General features: G+C 38.5%; 1 protein-coding gene across 3 annotated transcripts in view; it reads left to right on the plus strand.

Moving 5' to 3' along the window:
• man2a1 (mannosidase, alpha, class 2A, member 1) overlaps window positions 1–27883 on the plus strand; it is a 258837-nt gene that overhangs the window by 206464 nt on the left and 24490 nt on the right. For all 3 annotated transcript variants that reach the window (XM_088629350.1, XM_088629351.1, XM_088629349.1), the window contains one exon: window positions 13528–13669. In XM_088629350.1, coding sequence (XP_088485476.1) covers window positions 13528–13669 — 142 coding nt within the window. The remainder of the gene's footprint in view (window positions 1–13527; window positions 13670–27883) is intronic.

Genomic DNA, 27883 nt, shown 5'->3' on the forward strand with positions numbered 1-27883 from the left:
ACTACATCTTTAGACATTAGGAAAATAAATTAGAGTTATTGTGGTAATTCAAAGTAATGAGGACAATACATCAAGCCAGTCTACACAATTTTGTATAATAAGGTGGAATTGTTTTTTTATTGTTGTTTTAACTGCACATGTAGAACTCAAATAAAAACTTTTGGAGACCTGATTATCAAAACAAGTGAAAACAGTTCTGGTCAGAAAGCAAACGTGTACAACTTAAAAATGAGTTACGTTAAAGATTCCATCCATTTTAATGGGTAGTGTACTCATTAAAATAAGATAAAAATAACAGGATTAAGTACTTAAATGTAATAAAGGTATTTGCATCTCCCAAAAAAAAACTACATAGAAAGAAATTTTGCATTTGATTTTAATCTAGTTAAATCACTTAATCACGTGTATTAATAATTCATCACGGTTCCTGAAAGTACTAATACATAACATTATGCAAAAAATACCAATTTGAAATATGTTAATGTTGATAGTACAGAATATAATTCAAATAATGTAGATAGCATTGAATTAACAACACTATATAATGATAAAACTTGAAAAAATGTCCACAATCCAAGATAGCTCATGTTATAAGGAGAAAATAACTGCCCAATAATAGGAACGAATCCAACGATACAAAAAATGGCAACACTTATAATTTTAAACCATGGCAGAAAGCTAATTGATCTTCTGTTCAAAACTACACTATACCTAAAACTATGTAAAGATGCAGCCATTGAAAATGTGCAAGATGTAATGTGGTTTACTGCAATAAATGCTACGGCATAACGATAAGCAATGCATGTCACCGCTTTTATTTTTTCAAATAATCTGATGAAGGACTGCACTACTCTGTAAATCTACCAGGTGACTGTCACACAAATCTTATTTTAATCATAACAATTAAATGTTTTTAACCCATGAGTGCTTTCCTGCACTAATCACATTGTACGGTAACAATAACTGTTTTTTTTTTACATTATACAGAATTATGAGTAACTGTGTATAAATAATTATTAGAAATTTTTATTTTATATTTTGATTGTTGAAAATATACATAGTGGATTTAAAAATGTCGTATTTAAAAGCAAACATGCAAAAACCAAATAGAGGCTAGCACTGACTTGAATGACTCAAAGAATGACTTACAGTCGCGTACTGTAAGTTGCATTGGAGCTGATACAAGTCTGCTCTATGTAATTTTTTAAAAGAAAACCACATTTTTCCACAACAATGCAGCAATAATTGCGACAAAATATTAAGATTCATAGTATGCTATTTTTAGTGTGTTTCTCACTAATTTTGTGCAATTGTTCATAAAATATTTTTAATCATTTGATTAAATTTGTCTCATTTCAAAATGTTTGTTTGGTTTAATCAGTAATTTAAATAGTTTTTTGTGTGTACATATTATATATAATGCTTCTTTGCACTTAAATGGAAAGTGAAACACTTCTCATTTTTGATTAACTTATTCATGCATAGCAGCGCATTAGTTCAGTATTAGAGTTCTTCTCAGACAAGCTGATGGCCCGGGATCAATTCCCAGTGCACAAGTTGTGTTTTTAATTGTGTTTTAAAATTGCCCCTTGGAGATAATAAAGACTCTTTATATATTATATAAACAACAAGCAATTAAAATTAGCAATGTTATAATTGCTTGCAGAGGAAGTGAAACCAAATGGACGTTTCAAAATAAAATTTTGAATAAAAAATATTTACTGAAAACTTTAATGAAATTAGTGAGAAATACACAAAAAACAGCATATTATAAAGCATACATATTTTCTAACTTGAAAGTACTTATATAACTTATGTTTGTTCAAGTATATGTTGTTCATTGTCTTTAAGGTCAGAGATTCACCTTCTCTAATCTCCTTCAAATCCAGACTCAAAACCTTCTTCTTTAGAAGAGCCTTTACTTATCTGGTTCCATTCTTTACTCCTCTGCTCCTACTATACTTAGTACCACCATCCATGGTCTTCTCTGTGTATTGTAATTCTGTTTTATCTTGTGTATTCTTTTTATTTATTGTTGTTGTCATCCTGTAAAGGCACTATATAAAATAACGTTTATTTTGTTGTTATTATTATATTATTATTATATAATTTGAGCCTTGCAAGTGCAAGGTTAAGTGGTTAAAACAAGCACATCAATTGTTTCCCAAAATAATCAAAGCACGTGATAGAGCTAAGGAAGTTTTGAGTTTTCACATACATTCTGAATGGAATTTTAGACACCCTTGTAAGAATCCAATGCATTTCTGAGGTGGAAGCTTCTTCATTGGGGATTTCCCATCTCAGGTTAAAACTTTCTTGCTTTGTTAGTTTCCATCAGGCTGCCTCCACTTTCTTAAAAAAATAGAAACTGTCAGATAGACTTGAGACTTCAAACAGAGATGGAAAGAAACAGGCATACTTTAAAAAACATGAATAATATCGAGGCAAAGGTGATCAGCATGGTATTATAGAGGTAATTTGTCTGACCAAACTGGCAAGAATTAATAGAGGTGGAATTGTCCATCTCAAACACAGAAAAAATTAACGAGAGGAACAAGAGAGTTCATTATACTCATTAAGAACATTATCTCATTAAGAGTTTAAAAATCTGTAGGGCTTCCCCTTGTTATCAGAGTTTCCCTAGTGATGGAAAGGCTTTACAATTTTGTTTATTTAAGATAATTAAACCTATGACCTAGTTGCATTCTTATTAATTTGGCTAAAATCTACAGCTTGAAACTATAATAAAGCACTGTAAGTGAAAAAACAGTGAAAAGGTAGAACAGCAGTGCTCTAACTGGTATTTGAACTTACAGCCTTGTTCCAGTTTTGATGTGTTTCTAATGTTCTCTCTATTTCATTACTGTCTGTGTACCCTTGTTACTTAGATCAGGGTACAAGGACAAACCTCTCCATATATATTGTAGCCCTTTTAGTGCCACAGTCACAGTTATATGAAATCTGAATCATTTAGCTGTCAATTCTAATAATACCTCCTTTCTCAGAGTGAATGCAGCACATACATCTTTCACAGTGAAAGTGACCTATTTTCAGGGTAGAATTTAATAATTGTGATATGGACTCTTTAATGGAGCAATTTTAGCAATCAGGTCCCTGATTTTTCTTTCATAAGGAAAATTGGAAGTGCAGGTATTGACAAAACTCCAAAGTTGAATAACAACTTTTGCTCTCTGAAGTTTTGATCTACAGAAAAATACTGTATTTTCTGCAAAATTGTGTCTTTTTGACGTGTGTTAGAACATCACAGTCAGTATAAGATTATTACTTTTTAATCTTGGATTTGTAAATTTGCAGTTATGGGAGGTGATAAATACAGGTTGAATATTTTGGGGCTAAATATATGATGATCACATTGTTACCACCTTTTAGTGACAAGAAAAATGTTGGACGCAACATACAGTAAGTGTCTCTACTTAACATTCTTTGACTCAAGAAAAATATTTGACTCTGAATTGTGAAAGCACTGTGGAAAAAAAATATAAGTAAGAATGCAAGTGCACCCGCATCACTGTGCTTCTCAAGCAAGCAACACAAACAAGAAAGCTGATTTTTTGCCATGAACTCTCTTGGGTTTGTCTTGATGTCTGGATGTTGTCTCCATGCAATCACATCAGTGAAGGCCAGACAAATTATTTCAAATATATGGTAAAAGGAAACTCCTGGGAGATTGGAAGAATATTTGGAATGGAGCCCACCATTTTGAGATCTGAGTATGTTAGAATCAGGAAGAAAAGTGAGAGCATTGAAGAGAGCTCACCGGGACTGGATTGCACAGTACATGTCCTGATGAACACCTGTTCAACCTGCGAGAGTCTGTGTGGATCCCACATTGGTCTTATCAGTCACCTTTGGGTTCATGGGAGACAATCATCTTCACCACAAGGGATAGCCAATAAATGAATGTTCATCTCACGTTATACTGAAGCAGATGTCTGACAACAATGAGCCATGCTTCCAATAAGCAAATGTTTTGAATATTGTGGCAGTTTTAGGAAATGGCTGAATGAGACCCTTAAATCAGCTGGCAGAAACCAAAGAACTGGAATGGTGTCCTTTTTTACATCTTTTTTTTTTCAATGGCTTTGACAAACCCACACTGTAACTTTGTTATTCTTTGGTTTCATTTATTTTTTTGTACATTTGTCATAACTGTGCTCTTATACTGCGATGTGGTTGGGCATGTCTCTCTGGGAAGCCATCTCTGTTGATTTTGTAAATATCTTTCATATTCCTGTATATGGCTTTTTAATCTGTCAACTGCTTGAACTGCTATCGTGAGGCAGATATGCATCATAACCCTGGACATTAATTTTTATTTTCTGTATGTACATCATAACATTCATCTTCCCTGGTGTTTGTTACTTTAGGTCCCTCTACATGTGCTGTTACATGTGTAGCAACTGTACATTTGCTCTTTCTTGGAGTAAAGTTATGTAATTACTGCTAGGAATCCATAGCCCTGCCATGTGGGATATGATGGTATCTCCCACATCTGGATAAAAGGGATTTAAATTCATAACATTGTTATTTTGGGGGAATGTCAAGGAGGAGAACATTTACCAGGAACCTCACCTCAAATTTAATTAAACTCAATTCAACTTAATTTGTCATTATACTTACACGGGTGCATAGTATAGTGAAAAGTGTTTCTCATTAGTCTCTCAGGTGTGGTATATAAATAGAACAGCAGACAAGACAATAGACAGAAATACAATAACAGTGTAAACAACAGTATGGTACCAGAGCAAAATTGTAAAAAACTGTTTAAATATGCAAACAGAGAAAAGTATTCAAACAGGACAAAAACAGAGAAAAGGTAATACGGAGAACAGTGCAAAAATAATATGGCGATTAATAAATAGTACAACTAGTACAGTTTTAAGTACCATTTTGGCTTACATTCAGTTGTGGTGTGTGTAGTGGTGTTGGAGTACAGTTATTGTGGTTACAGGAAGAGGTGAGGAGAGATCAAAGTATGATGGGAGGGAGTGGGGGCATCACCAGCTTGGCAGCTCTGGGGAATAAGCTATTTTGGAGTCTTGTGTGTGACTGGAGCCTCCGGAACCTTCTACCAGATGGTAGGGGGACAAACAAGAAATGACTGGGGTGAGTGGGGTCAGACATAATTTTGGTGGCTTTTTTCAGACTCTTGGTGTTGTAGATTTCCTGGGTGGATGGTAAGGCACTGCCAATGATGTGTTGGGTTTTGACCACCCGCTGCTGTGCCTTACGGTCAGATGCGGTGCAGTTGCCGTACCAGACTGTGATGCAGCAGGTCAGTAAGCTCTCCACCATACATCTATACAAGTTGGTGAGGATCCGTGGATGCAGGCATATTTTCTTCAGCCTTCTCAGGAAGTACAGCCGCTGTTGTGCCTTCTTGATGAGACTTGAGGTGTTGAGTGCCCATGTGAGGTCCTTAGAGATATGAACACCTAGGAATTTGAAGTTATTCACCATCTGTACCAGAGACCTTCGATGTAGATGGGGGAGTGGACTTTTCCTTGTCTCCTGAAGTCAACGATCAGCTCTTTGGTTTTGCTGATGTTGAGACATAGGTTGTTGGTTCGGCACCAGTCTGCAAGTTATTTTATCTCCTCCCTGTAGGCAGGCTCATCGTTGTCAGTGATCAGGCCCATGACTGTGGTATCGTCAGCATACTTGATGATGGTGTTTGTGCCAAACTGGGCAGTACAGTTGTGGGTGAACAGGGAGTAAAGCAGTTGGCTGAGCACACAGCCTTGAGGGGCACCAGTGTTAAGGGTGAGCGTGTTGGAGGTGAGGTTGCCAATCCTAACAGTCTGGGGTCTGCTGGTGAGGAGGTCTAGGATCCAGCTACAGGGAGTGGTATCTAGACCCAGAGCAGTATTTCTCGCGTTGTGAACGTTTTTACACAGCGGTCCCCCCAGGTTCCAGTTAGTGCGTAATTACGCTTCGATGAAAAACCGGAGGTTTAAAAAAAGAGAATTAGCTCACTGATTGTTTTATGTGGAGGCTGAGAACATTTTCATGTGTCATGGTCTTTAAAATGCATTTGGTTTGAAGGCTTTCTGTGTTTCCCTTCCAAAGATATGGACAGAAGAATATTCGAGGGTGGTAAAAAAAAATGGCTTAAAAACGACATAGTGAAGGCTGTGAAAACAGCCACAGACCACGGGCATTTTTCCTCCCCCCTACATTCTCAGAATAGAATAGAATTTATTATTAGCACAATTTATTACAGTGCTAAATTTAATTTTATTGATTAATAATAGTTTATGCTAACACCTAACTTTCTTAACACGAGAAATACTGCTCAATACGGCTTCGTGCGAAAAACCCGTATATCACCATAGGAAGCATAACAGCGTAGCCTCCAATTACCCAGACCACAAAACAAAGGAATAAAGCTTTGTTTGATTTCTGAAACCCTTTCTTTATGTCCTGTTTTCATTCAGGTAAGGGACAACTATATACATAATACTGCTGATAGCAGGAAAATTCATATTCTTTACTCAGCAGCGTAAACCAGCACCCATGGTGTTCAAACCGATTTTTTTTCTACACAGAAGACTGACATAGCTTTGCGTTGTGAATCTGTTTTTCTAAGAAAACATGTGAGTGGGGGAGGTGGACTTGCCCTTATTCTACTTTGAAAATACCTGTGAAACCGGTTTGTTTACAAACAATGTAGACAGAGAGAAAGAGAGATGCGATAACAACCGCACAGTGCCAGGCGAATGGACATTAATGTAGGGCTTTCGGGCTCACGTGGATTTGCGCCCTACAGTACAACCTGCGGTACCACTGTGTACATACAGTACGAACATGTTGTGATATTTAGAAATATAAAAAATGTCAATATAATGCCAATAATATTTGCTATTTTAGTTTTTCAAAGACATGTTTATTTGTTAAAAGAAAACTGATGGTGACAGCTGGGTTTGAACACTCGACCTCAGGGTTATAAGTCAGTCACTTAAGCTATGACGCCACCGTGCAACAGTACATGAATGTAGTTATATCGTTATTAATTTCTTTAGATACGTGATTCTATATTATATTCCCTATTAATCAAATTAAGCAAATTCTAAAAGTATGCTTCTGTTTACTCCGATATCGAGCGTATTCGCTCGGGGGGGTTAAAACTATCACTATCAAACTATCACTTTTCTCACAAAGTACTGTATACTATATAAACGTACAGTAACATGGTCAGAAGGAGCAAGGAGCACGTAAAAACATTTCCGAAATAACCACATGTATGACTTTGATGCTTAAAATGTTTAGGGAGAAATGGAATACTGGTGTGTATTTTTTTTTAAATACCAAGACCAGCAATATACAGTTTACATTATATGTTTATGTTCCTAAATTAATATCGTTAATGACCTTCAGATGCGTTATGCTCCTATTCTTTTTATGCTCAGCTACTAAAATTTCCCTTTAGATAGATAGATACTTTATTGATCCCGTGAGGGAAATTGCAGTGCAACAGCAGCTTAACACACACAACACAGCCACAGTGTAACGAATTATATACTAATAGTACAATACATACAATACAATACAAGAGTTACTCACAGTCCGGACACACAAGAGGAAACTAGAACAGAACAGTACACAGAAAATCGTATCACACGTATGAATATAAATATAGATGTAACCATAGATATAAATATAAATATAAATGTATTGCACAGGTCCCTGGCATATATTGCACAAAAGTGGTTGTAAACGGGAAAAAGAAAAAAAAAGAAAAAGAAAGAGAACAGATGTAGCAGTATATGTGTATATGCGTTTAGTCCAGAAACAGGTCACTGTCGCTGTTGCCTCTGCCAAGACGCAAGGTGGATGCGTTGTACAGTCTTTTGGCAGACGGCAAGAATGACCTCCTGTAGCGCTCCCTGTCGCACCGTGGGTGAATCAGTCTATTGCTGAACGTGCTCTTCATTCCTGCAAGCCTGTCATAGAGGGGATGGGAGAAGTTGTCCATGATGGCCTCCAGTTTGGACATCATTCTCCTCTCAGCCACTACCTCCAAGGGGTCCAGGTCAGACCCAATGACAGAGCTCGCTCTCCTGATGAGCTTGTTCAGCCTTTTGGAATCTACTGCTCTAATCCCAGAGCCCCAGCACACCACTGCGTAGAAAATGGCACTCGCTACCACCGACTGATAAAACATGTGTAGCATCTTACTACACACATTGAAGGACCTGAGCCTCCTCAAGAAGTAAAGTCGGCTCTGTCCGTTCTTATAGATGGCCTCGATGTTCTTAGACCATTCCAGTCTATCGTCGATGTGCACTCCCAGGTACTTGTACGAGTCCACCATCTCCACGCCACTCCCATGGATGTAGACAGGAGTAGGTTTGACCTTTTTCCTCCTGAAATCTACCACCAGTTCCTTTGTCTTTGTAACATTCAGTTCCAAGTGGTTCACCCCACACCACTCCACAAAGCTGCTGACCAGTCCTCTGTACTCCTCCTCCTGCTCACCCTTGATACATCCCACAATTGCAGAGTCATCTGAGAACTTTTGCAGGTGGCATGACTTTGAGTTGTACTTAAAGTCCGAAGTATAGAGGGTGAAGAGGAATGGAGAAAGAACTGTCCCTTGAGGTGCCCCTGTGTTACTCACTACCAGTTCAGACACGCAGTTCTGAAGTCTCACAGACTGTGGTCTGCCCGTCAGGTAGTCAGTGATCCACGAGGTCATGGAGGCATCGACTTGCATCTCCTCCAGCTTCCTCCTTAGAAGTAAGGGCTGGATGGTATTGAAGGCACTGGAGAAGTCGAAAAACATGATCCTTACAGTGTTGCCAGCCCTGTCCAGGTGTGAGTAGGCCCTTTGCAGCATGTAGATGATCGCATCCTCCACACCAACACTGGGCTGGTAGGCAAACTGTAGGGTGTCCAGTGATGAGCTGACCATGGGTCTCAGGTGGGATAAGACCAGTCTCTCCAGTGTCTTCATGATGTGAGAAGTCAGTGCAACTGGTCTGTAGTCGTTGAGGACAGAGGGGCGCCCTTTCTTTGGTACCGGGACCAGGCATGATGTCTTCCAGAGCACCGGGACTCTCTCCAAGCGCAGGCTCAGGTTGAACAGTCGCTGGAGCACTCCGCTCAGCTGATCAGCACAGGCCCTCAGAACTCTGGGACAGATGTTATCTGGTCCTGTGGCCTTACCCCCGTGCAGCCTCTTCAGCTCCTTCTTCACCTGGTCAGCTGTGATGGTCAGCCTGGCCCGGGGGATGATGCTCATAGTGCTTTCAGTGCCGGAGGTGTTAATGGCGGAGGTGTTGGAGAGTGGCAGCTGTGGGGGATGGGTGGGTGAGCAGCCGTCGGGGGTTGTAGCTGTAGGCGGCCATGTTTGTGGGGGGATGGAGGAGGTGTTGGGCAGTTGCAGCTGTGAAGGGTTAGGGAGCGTGTGGCTGTGGGGGGATGGGTGTTGCGCCACAGAGGACCCAGAATCAAACCTGTTAAAGAACTGGTTCAACTTGTTGGCCATCTCCAGGTTCCCTTCTGTTGCAACCCCAGCCTGTTTGAAGCCAGTGATCTCTCTCATGCTGCTCCATACATCTCTCACCCTATTCCTTTGCAGCTTGTCCTCTACCTTCCTCCTGTAGGCATCCTTGCTCTCTCTTAACTTCTGCTTTAGCTCCCTCTGTACACGCTTGACCTCTTCCTTATCTCCCCTCCTAAAGGCTCTCTTCTTGTCATTCAGAAGAGCCTTCAGGTCGCTGGTGATCCAGGGTTTGTTATTTGAAAAGCAGTGTACGTCTTTGGTGGGGATGGTGTTGTCTACGCAGAAGTTAATATAGTCAGTGACACAGTCCACCATGCTGTCTATGTCCTCCCCATGTGGTTCGCACAGCACATCCCAGTTGGTGGCCTCCAAAGCACCACGTAGATCCTCCATAGCCTCCTGAGACCATCTCCTCACGGTCCTCATGGTCACAGGTTGGCGCTGGACAATAGGCTTGTATAGTGGTGTAAGCAAGACAAGGTTGTGATCTGATCTGCCAAGGGGGGGAAGGGCTGTGGAACTATATGCATCCTTAGCATTGGCATATAATAAGTCCAGTGTTTTGTTTTCCCTGGTCGGGCACTTAACAAACTGGTGGAAAGTAGGCAGAGTGGTGGAAATAGATACGTGGTTAAAGTCTCCTGAAATAGCTATAAAAGCGCTTGGGTGCTTTGTTTGTAGCCTGGCTGTGACTGTGTTTATGACGTCACACGCTACCTCTGCATTTGCCGTAGGTGGAATGTAAACAACAACAAAGATGGCGCATGTAAACTCCCGCGGCAGATAGTACGGACGCAGTCCTACGGCTACCAGTTCAATGTCCGGGTTACAGACGCGCTCCTTAACATGAATATGTCCAGGATTACACCATCTGTTGTTTACAAGCACCGCGAGCCCCCCTCCTTTCCTCTTACCGCTTTCGGTATTTCTGTCCGCCCGCACCGTCTGAAAGCCGCCGATGGTAACGTTCGAGTCCGGAATAAGTTCCTGCAGCCACGTCTCGGTGAAACACATGATACTGCATTCACGATACTCCCTCTGGCTTCTCACCAATGCTCCCAGTTCGTCCATCTTGTTCGCTAAGGACCGCACATTTCCCATGATGATCGAAGGAAGGTAGGGTTTAAATCTCCTTCTCTTCGCCTTTCGCGTCGCATCAGCCCTACAGCCTCGGCTTCTCCTCCTCAGCTCCTCCGGCACCACAAATTTTAGTGGTAAAATTTCAAATAAATATTCAATACTAAGCAGATTAAAATGTGCACAGTAAAGAGATTAAATGATTAAAACTTTTCACTACCGACCAATGCACCACCAGTGCCCCTGTCGGTCATTTTGGCCAGCCAATTACGTACCATGGTAGGGCACGGTGGCGCACGCATAGATGCCCGCAGTACAGGTTTGTACCGTGCATTTTGAATGGCTGCATCTGTAGCTTTTGGAAGATTTATGGGTATAATGGTGTTAAATGCTGAGCTAAAATAAATTAACAGCATTCTATAGGTGTTCTTTTTTTCAAGGTGGGTTAGTGTGGTGTGTAAAGCTATAGAGATTGCATCCTCCGTGGAGCGATTTGTGTGTTAAGCAAACTGGAGAGGATCAAGTGTTTTTGGAATTCTGGCTTTAGTGTGTGGTATTAGTCGTTTTTCAAAGCATTCATTATGATGGGGGTGAGTCCAATAGGGAGGTAGTCGTTCATGCATGTGGGTGCTGATTTTTTTGGTACTGACCTGATGGTGGTTGTCTTGAAGCAGCTAGGTACAGTAGCCTGGGCCAAGGACAGGGTGAAGATGTAAGTACAGACATCAGCTATCTGCCAGCCACATGTTCTGAGTACCAGGCTAGGGATACAGTCACGTCCAGCATCTTTTTGTGTATTCACTCTGCTCAGCGATTTCCAGACATCTAGCTTGAATAGTGTGTGGTGGGGGGGTTGGTGACAGGGAAGTCAGTGCCCCAGGTGGCTAGTTCAGGGTTTCGAGTTTTGAAGCATGCGTAGAAGGTGTTAAGCTTGTTTGGTTGGTTGACATAAATACATATTTTTACCAGAGGCGGCTGTTCTGTCCGAGCTGAGAGTTAAAAATTCATCCAGCTGAGTCCGGTATGGTTGCTGTGAAGCCATGTTTCTGTAAACACGAGAGTGCAGCAGTCTTTTATTTCCCAGCGAGTAGTGAGCCTGAGTTTTATTTCGGCCAGTTTGTTGTCTAGAAACCATATGTTAGCAAGGAACAGGCTGGGTACTGGTGCTCTGTTCCGCTGTTCTTTTAGTCTTATTTGCAGCCCGGCTCTCTTACCGCATTTCTGTTTGCGCTCGCACCGCTTGCGCCGTCTCCTCTCCCAGCGGTCGCGGTCAGGCGGCTCCGTGGCTTCCGGGCCTGCGGTGTAGAGGATGGACGAGCTGATGTAATCTAGGTCAAACAGACTGAAGGAGAAATCCCTGCAGTTGTTTCTGATGTCCAGTAATGTTTTCCGGTTGTAGGAGATGTAAGCTTCAGTATTTTGAGTAACTAACGTGACATATAACAAAAATAACTAACAAAATGCACCATTGTTTGAGAGCTGATGAAGCTGCTGCGTCCATGTGCGCCATCATCTTGTGCCATTACTTAAGAAAATCCATTGTTTATTTTTTGTTATTTTTGGATAGTTTTTCAGCATATTGGTTTTGATTTTTCAAGCCAAAGGTTGAACATGTTCTAATTTGGGGGGGATTTAATTTTTATCTTTATTTTTTTTATTTTTTGTTGTAAGAAAATATTTTTTCAACACCATTTTGTTTCCCATGTGTGGGAAATTCCGCCTCCACTTTGCAGCACAGGGGCATTTTTCTTAAAACGTGTCCATCTTGTCCCTTCTCTGAGGGACAGCATTCAAGCATTCATAGAAAATACCATTGCATTCAGGAGCAATTCGCTACACCAATGTGTTCTCAGATAGTGAGAACATACAGTGGAGTGGCCAATCCCTATATTCCCAGTAAAATCTTGTTGCTGCTCGTCTCATATACACAGTTCAAGATTATCAGTAAACATACTTCAATAGTCCTATATACTCCCTGCTGTGCACATTTCAAAGGGAAAGCATTCATTTCTTTCCCCAAAAGGATTTAAATGTAAATGAAGCAGAAATTTAAAAGTGGTCCTCTGGGGTGATGTGGTTCTATTTTTACAATTCTGACTCACTGCCATGTGGCACTAGTCACGACTGGGAGGTGAAGTGCTTAGTGAAACTTCCCTTTAGATTAGGAGGTGATCTGTCACTGAGCCTGAATCTGCCCACTCTTCATTTTTTTATAGGGGGAGGCAAACTGGGCTGAGACAAAAAGTTATTCAGAAATAATAATGTTCTTTCTATTATTAGTGTTCTTTGACTCTTTTTGGAAAGTGAAATATTTAGTTTCAATTCCCAGGGTATTAGTAGATCAAAATTAGTTAAATGTCTTCATTGTCTGATTAAAATGAATTTCAGTTACAAAGTAGTAGATTCAAGTAATTAATGTAATGCAGACACTACTAAAACAAACAGGCATGCCAGAACCTTTTAGAAATTTGCTGTTAAACACCCCAGTTTTATAAAAATAAAAGGGGTTAGGAAACAATCTGTAGATGGTAATATAAAATGTTGCCACATGAATAGACATAAAAAATGGCTAGAATCTTTTTTTTTCATTCACAGTTTTCCCTAGAATTTGACTAGAGTCTCCAGAACATTCATATGCCATTCATTTTCTAGACTTTATTTCATGGGATCATTATTAGGTTTCTTATAATGTGTTGGAACAATTAAGATAATAAAGCTTTGAGGTTTGGTGTGTAGATTTTAAGATTATATCATATTCTTATCCTATCTGCTTATGATACCTGAAAGAGACTTGAGTTTTGTGTCGTGCTCAGTCTGTATATTAACAAGCTGATTTCTAAATATTTGTGACAAGATAAATGAACAAGCAGTCAATTAAGAAAGAGTTTTTCAGAGGAGCTAAATACAATTTGTTATTGCAGATTCAACCCAGGCGAACTATGACAAAGCTGCCTCTACAAGCCAACTTCTATCCAATGACTACAATGACCTACATTCAAGATGATACAATTCGGATGACATTGCATTCTGCACAGTCCCTAGGGGTGGCCAGCCTCAAACCAGGTGAGCACAGGATTTAAAATATAAAGGATCTTTTTTTAGTATATGTGTTAATATGAGAGTTAAAATCAATTTTATTTTACCTTTACATCAAATTATGACCATTCTTGCACTGTTTATTTTGCATTTGGTGATTTTAGTCTTTGCATCTGAAGCTCGCAGGTACAGTATAATCCATAATTTATCAATAACTTTAAAGAATTCCCAATATTTGATCCACATAATCCACAGTGTATGCAAAGATATTTAGAATAATAAAGTTCTGGAGTATCTGTTACATTTTTGTATATCATAACAGCGGTTGTTTTGTCTATAACCAGAGAAGAGTTTTCTTAGTCTTATAAACATTTCTTTAGACTTGGAGATGAAGGAAAATTGACAACTAATCCATGTTATCCCGATTACTCCCACGTGTCTATAAAGGGCTGTTTTTTTCAAAATGTAATCCATTTTGTATCACGTACATCTCAGATAAAATGTAATAATGGTCATCATCTCCCCAATGAAAGCTTCAAATGCAACTTCTGTTATGAAGTAGCTTTGTGTCAAGGCCATTTTTGCAGGTATAGGACTGTGTCAGTCTTTTTGATATTTTAGACTTTCTAGAACTCTGAAAGCTGATTATTTCAATTCAGTTTGCAAATTAATCTTCTAATCTTCTATTAGAACTAGAGAATAGTTTCCAAAACCTTGAGCTTTTGCAAAAATATTTTTTTTTAATTGTAATAATTGTTTCGTGCCAACCAACTAGTGCATTATCACCTCACAGTAGGGGGAAGGGAAATTATGTGTTATTTCATTCTCCATCAGTATGCATTCCCAATAGTCACTGATGCAGCTTTAGCAAAGTCATTCCTGGTTTAAATTCCTGGTTTTAAGAGAAGAATGGGATTTTTTGTGTATACGTTTTGTGTTATTTTGGAAAAATTATTTTAACTTTCTGTGTTCACAAAGATCCTTAGCTGATCACGAGGAAGAAAAATTACCTGCCTTTGTGCATAATAAGTGGTGTTTAACTTATAATATATCAAAAAACATTTTTTATAGAGTTTTAAAGTTACACAATGTCTAAGTTAGGTAGGGACATGTCATTGTTTCTTTTTTGATTTTCTTTAAAAAATGTTTAAAAAATCATCTTCCCACTTTCACTTTGCCATAACTACAGTGCAGATGTAGCATATTTGGGGGCTTGTTCAAGATCTTTGATTTGTTTTGTGGAACCAATATTTTTTCCTTGGTCCACGCGTGCTGCACTTGGGGTTGTTTTAGTTTGTAGTGGTCCTTGTATTACAGGTAATATGGTAATATACTGTATTTTGTATTACAGTTAATGTGGTGTCCATCCTGGCTTTCAGTTTAGAGGGTTCTACTCTGCACCCAACTTTGGGCAGTTTGAGAATTGTCAAAAGGCAGATGTTTTATCGATGGCGGGTTTTAGTCTCTCGGTCTGCTGGGGACATATCAGATGTTAAACTGAGGAAGGGATACAACCCCCATGGCCCAGACAGATAAAGGTGATAAAAACCCTTTTCAAAAGGATGAAGTGTGTTAACAGAAAGTCTTAACAGAGCCACTTGTGAGAGCATGGCGACTTTCTGCTCAATTACATGAGAGCTACAATACAGTCAGATAGATTTTAAATTCTTTAAGCAACATTAGCTGTTTGTCAAATTCACTTTACACAACTTGTAGGTATTTTTTTTCTCTCGTGCAAATTCATCAAATATTTATTTTTTGAAATTCTGGAACTCTGACGATATGCCTCAGGGACTCATCCATAGTATAATCAAAACAACTCTCCCACCCCACCCCAACCAGGTCTCGCCTCCCGCTGTTCTACACACGTGAATCCCATGAAGTCAGATCCACAGACAGACCGAAACAGTAGCACACACAGCAATGAATGGCAGTGTGTTTGTATACTGTATAAACATATTGTATATACAGTTCGATACCAAATGGTTTCAGTGCTACTACAGTGCAGTATGTGTGAAATATTTTTCTTAATCAAAATTTAAAGTTAAATTTCTTGTTGCTGAAATTTGTATTAAGACAAAATATAGATTTTCTTAATGCGGATCTAAACCTGAAAGAGACACATAGTGTTCACACCAAGCTTTAATAACAAACTAAACACATCCGGCGTTGAAAAAAATATAGCCAAAAGGATCACTCTAAAGGTTAATTCCATGCTGAAAAGACGAGACTTAATGTGTATTCTCTATAATTCCTCAGATTACAGCTTGTCCAAGGTCTGTGGTATATTGTTAATATTATTAATATATTCTTTATTGCATTTAAATTGGAACGTTTTTTCAAATATGAAAAGAGGCGATACACAATGTGTCTCTTCTATAACTCTTCAGTTTGCAGAAAAGTTTCCGCAGAGCCACACAACATTGTCACAACATAGTAAACAGCATTCGCTGGCTCATGTGTAAACAGGTGTAACACCTGTTCACTGTCATGGTACGGTTTCAACATATTGAGAAGCTGTTCTCCGGTAACTGGCAATTGTTAAGATAACCCTTCTCCCTCCTTTGTTTAACTTAAGGAGTTCCATGAATAACAACCTTAATTTTTAAAAACATTTTGGCTGATTACTGGTGTGGTGCGCTCTCTGAAGGCACCAGTTCTGTAGGGTTTGGGCATTTACGGGGACAATTATTAATTGTAGCCGTAAATCACAAAATGATTCTTTTAATGGCTTTAGAATCCAACCATGCGATATAACTCAAACAACGCACACACACAGGTACTAATACACGAGGATACATTTATTAATACATAGAATATGCATGTAAATCTAACAGATCTTATCGTGAGGGTTATCAGAATACAAAAGATATATATTCAGTCAGTTATGAAGAGTTACATATGTCAAGAGGACATACGTTCAGTATATCATTCATTTAGACCGTTTCGTAATTGAACTTGGTTACAACTTCTACATTAGATACTCAAAACAAGTACATAATTCTTAGGAATTAAATTGATATCAACTGGTTGGGATAACAATTGAATTCTCGAGCAGTAATGCATTGAAGTTGAATACTCATCGCAATCTCTGGGGATTCAGATCTCCTGTGAGCACAAAGAAACAGTTGCAGGCTGTTGCTGTCCTATCTGCGCTCTCTGGCTCAGAGCCAGGCTGTGCTGTGCGGTTTGCAACGGTGCGCTGCTGATGCTCTCTGAAGACCGGCTAGTTAGTGTTGGCTTTAACTAGCAAGAGTTTGTGCACAGGAGAAAGATGACAGCAGCTAGTCAGGAAGAGGACCAGTTCGTTCCTGATGAAGCACTAGTTCTAAATAATGATTCAGCTGTCCACAGTTCCAACCTGTTCACGAGGCTTGCTGCTGATGCTAACCTTGGGTGGATCCTCTGGTTACTCGTGGCAACCTCCACTCTAGACTCTTAGAACAGAGGAAAGTTCTGGCACTCGGACACACTGGCCGTTCCGTGGTTGTCCGGGCTGAGTCTCAGGATGGTCAGGAGGCGCTCTGCGAGAATGTCCTGCCCTTGGGAGCCTTTCTGCTCCTGGGCCGTCCTGCCCTGGAATTGTCTCGCACCCCTGGAATTCTCTTTAGAATTCTCCCTTTCAGAAAAGTCCACTACAGGCTCTCTGTGTTGCCTGTTTTTACCTGGAGGAACTTCAGCTCGTTCATTGGCTGAAAGTTTTATGGGCATCAGAATTCCACGTGGGTTACTTGGCCCTACCAATCCCTGATTGGTTGATCAAGGTGAGATATGAGTCTTACTTACTCCTGACACCTAGGAATGCAGTCCAGATGTCCATCTGGCACTCCCTAGACAGATAGGCGCCAGTGGATGACCATTGATCATGATAGCCAGGCTTAGCTAAGTGCATCCCCATTTGGGAGCTGTCCCTTATCAAAAGAAAACATCTTTAAATCAGCCTGCATGAATAGCTTCTCTGTGGCTGCACCACAGAGATGAAGAGAGAGATGGGGCCTCATTTGGGAAAGCACAGCAACACTTAATTCTGTCTTATTAACAAGCATTGCCGCTACACTGGCTGCTGAAATCTGGATTAAGACAAAATATAGATTTTCTCAATTTGCATGTAAACCTGAAAGAGGCACATCTCATTCACAACAAGCTATAATAGCGGACTATTTTTATATATTCGGCTGTAGGAAACAAACCAAAAGTAATGCTCTGATCAGACTTTGAACCGCCTGGGTACAGCACGCTTCATAAGTCCATGAGCATTCCATTATCCATTACCAGGACAATAAAAGTTTTTGTTTTACGTTTACAAAAAATCCACTATTTTAGCTGCTTAGTTACATGATTCCATATTAATATTACTGTCAAGTGCTATTAAATCAGTACTTTTCACAATAACAGCAAGTGATGTTCTTACTAAGTATTCCTAGAAAAGGATAAAACATTTTAACTTTTTATAAAGTACAGTATATAAACTGTATAATGTTAGAAAAAGCACATTAAAACCATAACTCACTGTAAGTCACCAAGTTAAAGAGTTTGATGCATAAAATACTCATGAAGAAGGTGGAACACTGTTGTATACTTTTTTATATTTAGCTACCACTACCATCTATTGTGTGTAGATTTGGTATGTATTACGTTATACTACTGTTCTTATTTTCAGCTACCAAAATTTACCTTTGGCTTTTCTCTATGTGGATGTAAACCTGCAAGAGGCACATCATGTTCATAAGCTACAGTATAAGCTACAGTGGTTTTACAAAGTAGTACAGTCACATAACTGGAAATTTCTAAAAAGCTGTGGTACTCTGCAGACACTGAACTGTGAACTACTGCAGTATCCCTCATGCATTCTGAATTTCTGGATCTATACTTTGTCAGCACACTGTAAATGTTGATGAAAACACAAACTGGATTTTGTACCAAACATTAATTCTAGCCATAGCTATATATGTTGATGGATATCAGTATTTAGCATTTTATTCTGCATTATAATTAAAAGTGAGTCCTTATTTTAGTTTCACAGGGGTAAAGGAAAATCCCACATTGTTTCATTTTTTGTCAGTCAGGTACCCAATATATTATGTTTATTAATTTCTGTTCCTGTCTCCCTTGACCCACCATTATACTGTTCATGGTGTTTTTTAAATTATATTTAATGAAATATAAATAACATAAAATAATAATTAAAATATTTGAAATATCTAATATAAATATAATAACATGATAATACTGTTTAAATATGTCATTAACAATCGAGTAAAACTATTTAACAAGATACTAATAGAAAATGTGAACTATGAACATTATTTGGATTAACTACAGGTTATTTACCACAGAAACCAAATGCATGATTTCACAGAATATCCAATTTTATAATTTCGATAAAATTAATTAAAAAGTTATCTGAGAAGTGGTTTTAACAAAATTGTTCGTCATAGTCTAAAAGACCTCGTTTATGAATGAAAGAGACAAAATACTTTTTCAATATTCAGTGGAGATAACTATACTTCTGAAATACTGTACATTCATTATCAAATACCACTTTATCAGTTCAGAAAAAATATATGATGATTATAAAAATAGATAATTCTGTGATGATAGCAGCACATTTTGTTTTTCATTAGTTCTAGTCCAAGTTGGTAGCATTGCTGTATCAAACGGAATTTAATTCCTGTCCAAAAAATCATTTAACTGTTTCTGAGAAAAAAAACAACATGTCTTTTTCTTAAGTAAGCCTTGCACTGTAGCTATTAACTAGTAAGAGTTAAATCTGATCTGTCATCCATTGAAAAATTAGGATATTAAGATCAGATTTACAATCAGTAGAAATGTAATCTGTTAGAAAGAAATATTAAATAAAAAAGGGTACAGAAATGTAATGAGCTACCAATATTTTAAAAAAATAATAATTTAGATTTAGACACCCTGTTGACGTTTCTAGATCCATATTGAAGTATTTCACTAGCCAAATATGGTCATGTTAATTTACACATAAAATATTTTAGTTTCTTGTGATTTTGGGATTTATTAATGTGAGCTATGACAAGCAATGCAGTTTAGGGGAAAGAGTAGGTTATTTTTTGCTTATTTCTCAAATCTTGAAGATAACTGTCTTGTCTCTCTCCAGGGATTTCGCTCTCTGAAAATCAAGTTGTCTAGTGCAAAAACATTAAATTTACACTGTCTTTATTGCAGTCTGGATGCTTGCTGTGCAGTCTTTTCAAAATTAAATTCATATGTAGCTGTGTTGAACTTAATATAGGCTTATTAAAAATTTAAGGTCTCCTGCAATGTTAGTGGACTATGTGGGGTTTACTTTTACACTTATTGAATGAGGTTTCACTTAAGAGGCCATTTTTTATAGACACATTTTGCTTAATACAAGCCATTTTATGCAGAGGGGTGATGATTAAGGTCAGTACTCCGTATACTGTTTGTTGATTACATTGAGTCCCAGTGCATGTGAACTCTCAGTACACAATCTTTTCTTGTTCACCCTTGACATTTTGAACTGAAAACTGAAAATAGCTGCTTTTTAGGAAGGTTTCAGAACATGTTTTTTTTGGGATATCCACACAGGATTGGCATAGGGCACGAGTTCACTAAATGAAATGTCTTACTTTTCCTTTTATTCCGGTATCATGCAAGACACATTTTCCTTAAGACATTGTTTTAATTTACAAATGACTTGAAGTTGTTTTTGTAAACAATTTACAATCGGTCCGTACAATTTCATCTTCCTAATTTAAAAATGTACTGCAATGACATTTTAAATTAAATATTTTATATAATTTTGTATCATTATTTCACTTCGTTTTAAATTTTATATTTTGTTCAAAAAAGTATTTGAACTCCTACACTTGGAGCAATAGTTTAAGTCCATTAAACAATATATGGGTACTACTAATTGTTCTGGGTGACTATTCTGATTACTGGGATTTATTCCAGTTGAAGATTTAAATCATTGGTACTAATTGATGCCATTACTCTTTAATTGATTTGCTTGTTGGTTTAGCTGTTTTTGCACACTGACCTTGGGTTCCAAAATACTGTACTTGAAGTGTTTTGTTTCCACAAGTGTCAGCATACAGACCTTTAGCATTTCTCTCCCTAACATGCTTTTACAAGTTTGCTCCTTTCAGTATGACTAAACAGCTTTTGGTTGATAATCATTTTAAGATGATGAGACACAGGAGTGACAATATATCCCAGACTCTCACAATGAGTATTATTTTCCTTTTTTCAGAAGTCGCATCTTGTTAAATTTAAGGTAGCACTTGAATTAGGGGAGTTATGAGCCCCTTAATATATACAGAGTTGATACTGATTGTAACAATTAATGAACTTTTTAAAAGCTAAGCAAAATTTTAATAATTAAGAAATTCAACTGAAACTTTAGTCTATGATTAAATACTCCACTAAAGAACTAGAAGACGTCATTATTCCCCCAAGTGAAGGGTTGTGAACCACTACCTTACAATGGTAGAAAGATATTTGTAAAGACATACAGATGCAGCCATTCAAAATGGGTGGGGTATTTCGCGGTATACCCCGGTGGGCGTGTCGCATCAAAACGCAGTATCACGTAGTATCACGCGGTGTATCGCGTCATTTGACGTCATGCTGGAAAGTATCCGGAATCACCTTGTAAAACCGCCAGGAGGAGCCAATAAAGCTTAACCTCTCATGTACAGCATTTGAGCTTTTAAATTTAAACTGTGTATTACAGCATGTTAATCATCAGTCATTAAAAAGTTGGTATATTTTATGAAAGCAAGATTGCTCAGTTGGACAAAAGTACACAACCTACCTTTATCAGAAATATTTATGCGTCAAAGCCTTTACCGAAGATATTACTAATAGGATTAATAATGAATGACTTTGGACAAGCTGTAAACTCAAAGTATTACACTGGTCCACATTCTTTCTAACCGTCATTTTAAACAAAAATACTTTTAGTTTTTTCTTTGACAAACACCACAGCATTTCGTGGATCTAACTAACGAGGACAGGACATTAGCTAGCCAATACGATAAAGGAATTACTTTTTTTGCTAATTTCTTTAGCACATTTGTACAAGCACTTGGAATCTGTCCCAGCCCTACTTTGTCAGGCATTTTCTTTTACTGCAACGGACTAAAAACTCCCTTGCTTTTAACAGAGCATTTCATAATTTCTAACTACGAAAATTATTTAAACTGCGACACTTATCATTCAACCAGAGCTCAAAATATCACAAGGATCCTCAAGAGCACATCAAAGACTGTATTAAAAGATACTTGTATCAGATACATGAGAATCCAGGCTTTTTTATCAACGCTTTCTTTTCCGTATACCAGATATTATGGAACCACTTCAGAAGGGTGTCAGCCAGTCAGATTCCAGGAATCGGTACTTTAAAGAAAAAATGCACACCGGTATTCCATTTCTCCCTAAACATTTTAAGCATCGAAGTCTTTAACTAACGTGAAATAGCGTGTAAAAAAGTGGTAGTTTTAAGCTTTTCTGCTAATATAATATGGAATCGCGTATCTAAAGAAATTAATAACGATATGATTATATTCGTGTACTGCGACAGGGCTGTGTAGGGCTGTTTCGCCTCACAATCAGACAAATGCAACATAAATTGGGCTGTGTAGTCTTCTAAGTATCTTAATTAACTTTCAGCACAGCTTTCTCCCCGTTTAGATTTATTTTTCTTGGGATCTTGGGATCAAACGTGGAAAGATTAGATTGTAATCGTTTTTATTTTTTAAATACATTTTAGAAAAGTGTAATCTATACTAAAAAGCTGTACACCACCTGCTATAAAGATACATCTTGTAATACTTTCGGGCTCGGATAGGACGGACACAAGAATTCAGACTTGCAGAGTTAAAGCAAGTTAAAGCCTTGATTTTAAATATTACCTTGGCATCTCAAAGTGGCATCTCAAAGCAATACAGATTACAAAGTAAATACCCAACACTGATTGTACCCATCTGTCATGTTAATAAAGCACCTTGAATTGAATTGAATTGAGAGAGGGGGGAGGGGAGGGCGAGCGAGAGAGCACAGCCAGGACAGACAGGCAAATAAGAAACAATCCACAGCCATTCACAACAGCAACATATCATAAAACGTTTGCACATATAGTTCAATTATTAGATGTTTCTCAGGAAGTTAAAAAAAACACATGAATTACTTATCCAGTCTCTCGAAATAAAGTTATTTTTCAAGCAATGCAACAAACGTCGGGCAATGTGTTTTTTTTTAATCCAACATTGACAGCCACATCTTAAATCTTGTCAGTCAGCTCTTTTTTCTCTATTTGAATTGTAGCGATTCAAACAACCTGGGATAACAAGTGGTCTCAAAGTCACCGAGCTCACAGAGCTTCAACAACAGATGACAATTTCCTTAGTCCTTCCTTAGTCTTCCTGAAATTGTCAGATTATGAGTGAATAAAAGCATTTTATTAAAAACACGTTTGCATTTGTTTGGGAGCTATATTATGTATTTTTCATATGTAAGATATAATGATGTGTTCCTGCTTACACATCGCACGACTTTAAAAGCTAGAAAAACAGGTTTTGATTCACATTATCTGGCGAGCCTTGTTTTGTCAAAGGAAAATTCTATTCTACTCTGAGAATGTAGGGGGAGGAAGAATGCCCGTGGTCTTTTCACTTACTGCAATATTATGGACACTCAATTGACGTTAAAAAAAAACAACTTTTTTTTTTACAACTGGTACAGCACCCCACCGCGCCCACGCGCCAACATTATATTCTCATGTACGGGTAGAATATGTTCATTTTCTTCCAATGAAAGAAGGGTTCCTTTTGCTGTAGTCGGGAGACATTAGAAGCTTGCCATGCCCGGACTGTTACACCAATGCATTAGCATGTTAAAGTGATTTCATTGAGGAGCCTAGCTTTCTTAATTAGTAAGTACTGTACAGGAGGGGGGGAGGTGTCTTTCGCTGGAAATCTCGCCCCCTTCTACTTTGAAAATACCTGTGAAACCGGTTTAATTCGTCACAGCCAGCACTCCCGCAGAGAGGGGGGTTGTACTTGCAGTGCATCGGTATAGATGAGAAAGCCAGAGCCGAGTCAAGTCGAGCCATGTGTGAGTCTAGTCTCACAGAGCTTCAACAGCAGATGACAACTTGTGAGTTTGATTAAGAATGAATAAAAACATTTCATTAATAACGCGTTTGCGTTTGTCTGGGTGCTGAAAAAAGTAAAAAACAATTACTTTTTGACAGTGAAGAACTGTGTGCGAGTCTCTCTCTCTGCTGGCGTTTGTAATCATTTTTATTTTTAAATACATTTTAGCAAAGTAATGTACCATAAAAGTATTGTGAGACATATTTGGGTTAACATGTTCAGTGTTCAGTGTGTGGTAATTTCTTTGGTGTGAGTGAAGTTTTATTTAAAATCTGACCCAGGGAAAAGTGTGGTGTGGACGGCTGAGGAGAGAATGCAGGCTCGCGCTGTGTCCGTTATTCTTTTGTCTTTTTGTCTTTTTGAGCCAGTGAAAGCTCTGTTGTCCTTCACATGAATGCCTGAATCATTGTACCGAACCCAGGATTTTACAGTATTTTTTCTTTAAAATACCAATAACAGCAACATAGAGTTTACATAATATGTTGATGTTCCAAAATTAATATCGTTTATGACCTTTATGACCTTCGTTATGCTCTTCGTTAATGTCTGAGCCGGAACACATCATTATATCTCATTTTGTATTTCTTTTAAAAAAAATAATAAAAATCGTTTGCCCAGCCTAACAGTATTGTTGTTATTGTTTTTATCCTGTAAAGCGCTTTGAGAAGCCACCTTTAAAGGCGCCATATACAATAAAGTTCATTATTATTACTATTGTTCATTTGCTGGACAGAGAGGTGAACATTATTACGCAGAAGACAAAGATAGCGATTTACGTTGCATTGTGCATTGTGCTGCTGTAATACAGTTTTAAATAATTAAAAGTCTAAACAGTATCAGCTTTATTTATGGGTTTTAAATAAAGGTGATTTAAACACAATTTAAATCAATATAAATGTTTATATTGTAACGCATAGGTGACTATTCATTGTTATTAAAATGACTTAAATTCGATCACGTTGTGATATTTAGAAATATAAATTTGTTTGGTGCGAGTGAAGTTTTATTTTATCTCTGACCCAGGGAAACGTTTTATTTTTTCAAAGAAATGTTTGTTAAAAAAAAAGTCATGGCTTCGGCTGGATTCAAACACGCAACGTGTGATGTAGATGTCAGGAACCTAACCCACAGCGCCACCGGCAAGGTCACATGAGGAGTGTTGAAAAAGCCCTACAAACATTATCAACAGACATCGTACAGCGTGTACTATTCTTGTGTTGCAGTACATGAATATAATTATATCGTTATTAATTTCTTTAGATACGCGATTCCATATTATATTCCCTTTTAATCAAATTCTAAAAGTATGCTTGTTGACTCCGGTATCACATTAGTTAAAGACTTCGATGCTTAAAATGTTTAGGGAGAAATGGAATACTGGTGTGTATTTTTTCTTTAAAGTACCGAGACCACCCATATACTGTATGTTTATGTTCCAAAATTAATATCGTTTATGGCCTTCACACGCGTTACTGTATGCTCCTATTCTTTTTATGCTCCGCTACTAAGATTTCCCTTCAGTGGTAAAATTCCATATAAATATTCATTACTAAAACGGGCACAGTAAAGACATTTAAATCTTTCTACGACCGACCGACCACGAGTGCCCCTGTCGGTCAACCAATCACGTACCGCGGTATTTTGCGCGAGGCTGGAGCCAATTACCTCCGGTACGTGTCTGTACAGCGCACTTTGAATGGCTGCATCTGTAATATCCATCATTAGTGTCCTAAGATTTTCATTTTCTTTGACTTTGATTAAATGGTCACTTGGTCAGCTTGGTCAGCTTTCAAGATCACATGGCCTCAGCTGTCATTTCTACGCTGATGATACTCAAATATACTTCCACACCAAATGTGACACTAATGTGGCTGTCTCTATTCTATCTAATTGCATCTCTGACATAAAAACTTGGATAACTCAAAATTTCCTTCATCTTAACTGTGACAAGTCATGCTTATTGGCACCCCCCATCAACTTCATGAAGCCAATCCTGTAACCCTATCTGTAGATGGTTCTGTACTTGAGCCTCAGTCTAAATTGAAAAACCTTGCAGTGATATTTGATTCTGGCTTAACATTCAACCCACATGTGCAGCATATTGTCAAAACATCTTTTTTTCACCTCAGAAATATCGCTAGACTACACCCTGTGCTATCACTAACTGTGGCTGAAAAGCTGATCAACACATTTGTGTTCTCTTGAATTGACTACTATAATGCTCTACTCGCTGGGGTATTTTAATCTACTTTGAACAAACTACAGTATGTCCAAAATTCATTAGCCAGGATCCTGTACAGGTCTAGTGCAAGTGATCACATTACTCCTAACCTGGCGTCCTGTCAAATTCCGTGTGGACTTTAAAACCCTCATGCTCACCTATAAGGCTCTGCATGGCTTGGCACCTAAGTACCTGTCTGAGCTATTATCACCTTACTCCCCACCTCGCAACCTTCTCTCTTCTAATTCTGGTCTCCTAACTGTCCCCCAAGCCCGTCTCCATTGTATGGGTGACGGGGCCTTTTTCTGTTATGCCCCCAAGCTCTGGAACTCTCTGCCCAAGGATACCAGAGTCACTTTCTCTAAACTCCTTCAAATCCATGCTCAAAACCTTCTCCTTTAGAAGAGCCTTTACTTACAGTGCCTTGCGAAAGTATTCGGCCCCCTTGAACTTTTCAACCTTTTGCCACATTTCAGGCTTCAAACATAAAGATATAAATTTTTTATTTTATGTGAAGAATCACCAACAAGTGGGACACAATTGTGAAGTGGAACGAAATCTATTGGATTTTTGAAACTTTTTTAAATAATAAAAAAATGAAAAGTGGGGCGTGCAAAATTATTCGGCCCCTTTGCGTTAATACTTTGTAGAGCCACCTTTTGCTGCGATTACAGCTGCAAGTCGCTTGGGGTATGTCTCTATCAGTTTTGCACATCGAGAGACTGAAATTCTTGCCCATTCTACCTTGCAAAACAGCTCGAGCTCAGTGAGGTTGGATGGAGAGCGTTTGTGAACAGCAGTTTTCAGCTCTTTCCACAGATTCTCGATTGGATTCAGGTCTGGACTTTGACTTGGCCATTCAAACACCTGGATACGTTTATTTGTGAACCATTCCTTTGTAGATTTTGCTGTATGTTTGGGATCATTGTCTTGTTGGAAGATAAATCTCCATCCCAGTTTCAGGTCTTTTGCAGACTCCAACAGGTTTTCATCCAGAATGGTCCTGTATTTGGCTGCATCCATCTTCCCCTCAATTTTATCCATCTTCCCTGTCCCTGCTGAAGAAAAGCAGGCCCAAACCATGATGCTGCCACCACCATGTTTGACAGTGGGGATGGTGTGTTGAGGGTGATGAGCTGTGTTGCTTTTACGCCAAACATATCGTTTTGCATTGTGGCCAAAAAGTTCGATTTTGGTTTCATCTGACCAGAGCACCTTCTTCCACATGTTTGGGGTGTCTCCCAGGTGGCTTGTGGCAAACTTTAGACGAGACTTTTTATGGATATCTTTGAGAAATGGCTTTCTTCTTGCCACTCTTCCATAAAGGCCAGATTTGTGCAGTGTAAGACTGATTGTTGTCCTATGGACAGACTCTCCCACCTCAGCTGTAGTTCTCTGCAGTTCATCCAGAGTGATCATGGGCCTCTTGGCTGCATCTCTGATCAGTCTTCTCCTTGTCTGAGCTGAAAGTTTAGAGGGACGGCCAGGTCTTGGTAGATTTGCAGTGGTCTGATACTCCTTCCATTTCAAGATGATCGCTTGCACAGTGCTCCTTGGGATGTTTGAAGCTTGGGAAATCTTTTTGTATCCAAATCCGGCTTTAAACTTCTCCACAACAGTATTACGGACCTGCCTGGTGTGTTCCTTGGTCTTCATGATGCTCTCTGCGCTTTCAACAGAACCTTGAGACTATCACAGAGCAGGTGCATTTATACAGAGACTTGATTACACACAGGTGGATTCTATTTATCACCATCAGTCATTTAGGACAACATTGGATCATTCAGAGATCCTCGCTGAACTTCTGGAGTGAGTTTGCTGCACTGAAAGTAAAGGGGCCGAATAATTTTGCACGCCCCACTTTTCATT

The sequence above is a fragment of the Lepisosteus platostomus genome, chromosome 4, assembly GCF_059453375.1.
Source record: "Lepisosteus platostomus isolate fLepPlt1 chromosome 4, fLepPlt1.hap1, whole genome shotgun sequence".
Classification (NCBI taxonomy): Eukaryota; Metazoa; Chordata; class Actinopteri; order Semionotiformes; family Lepisosteidae; genus Lepisosteus; species Lepisosteus platostomus.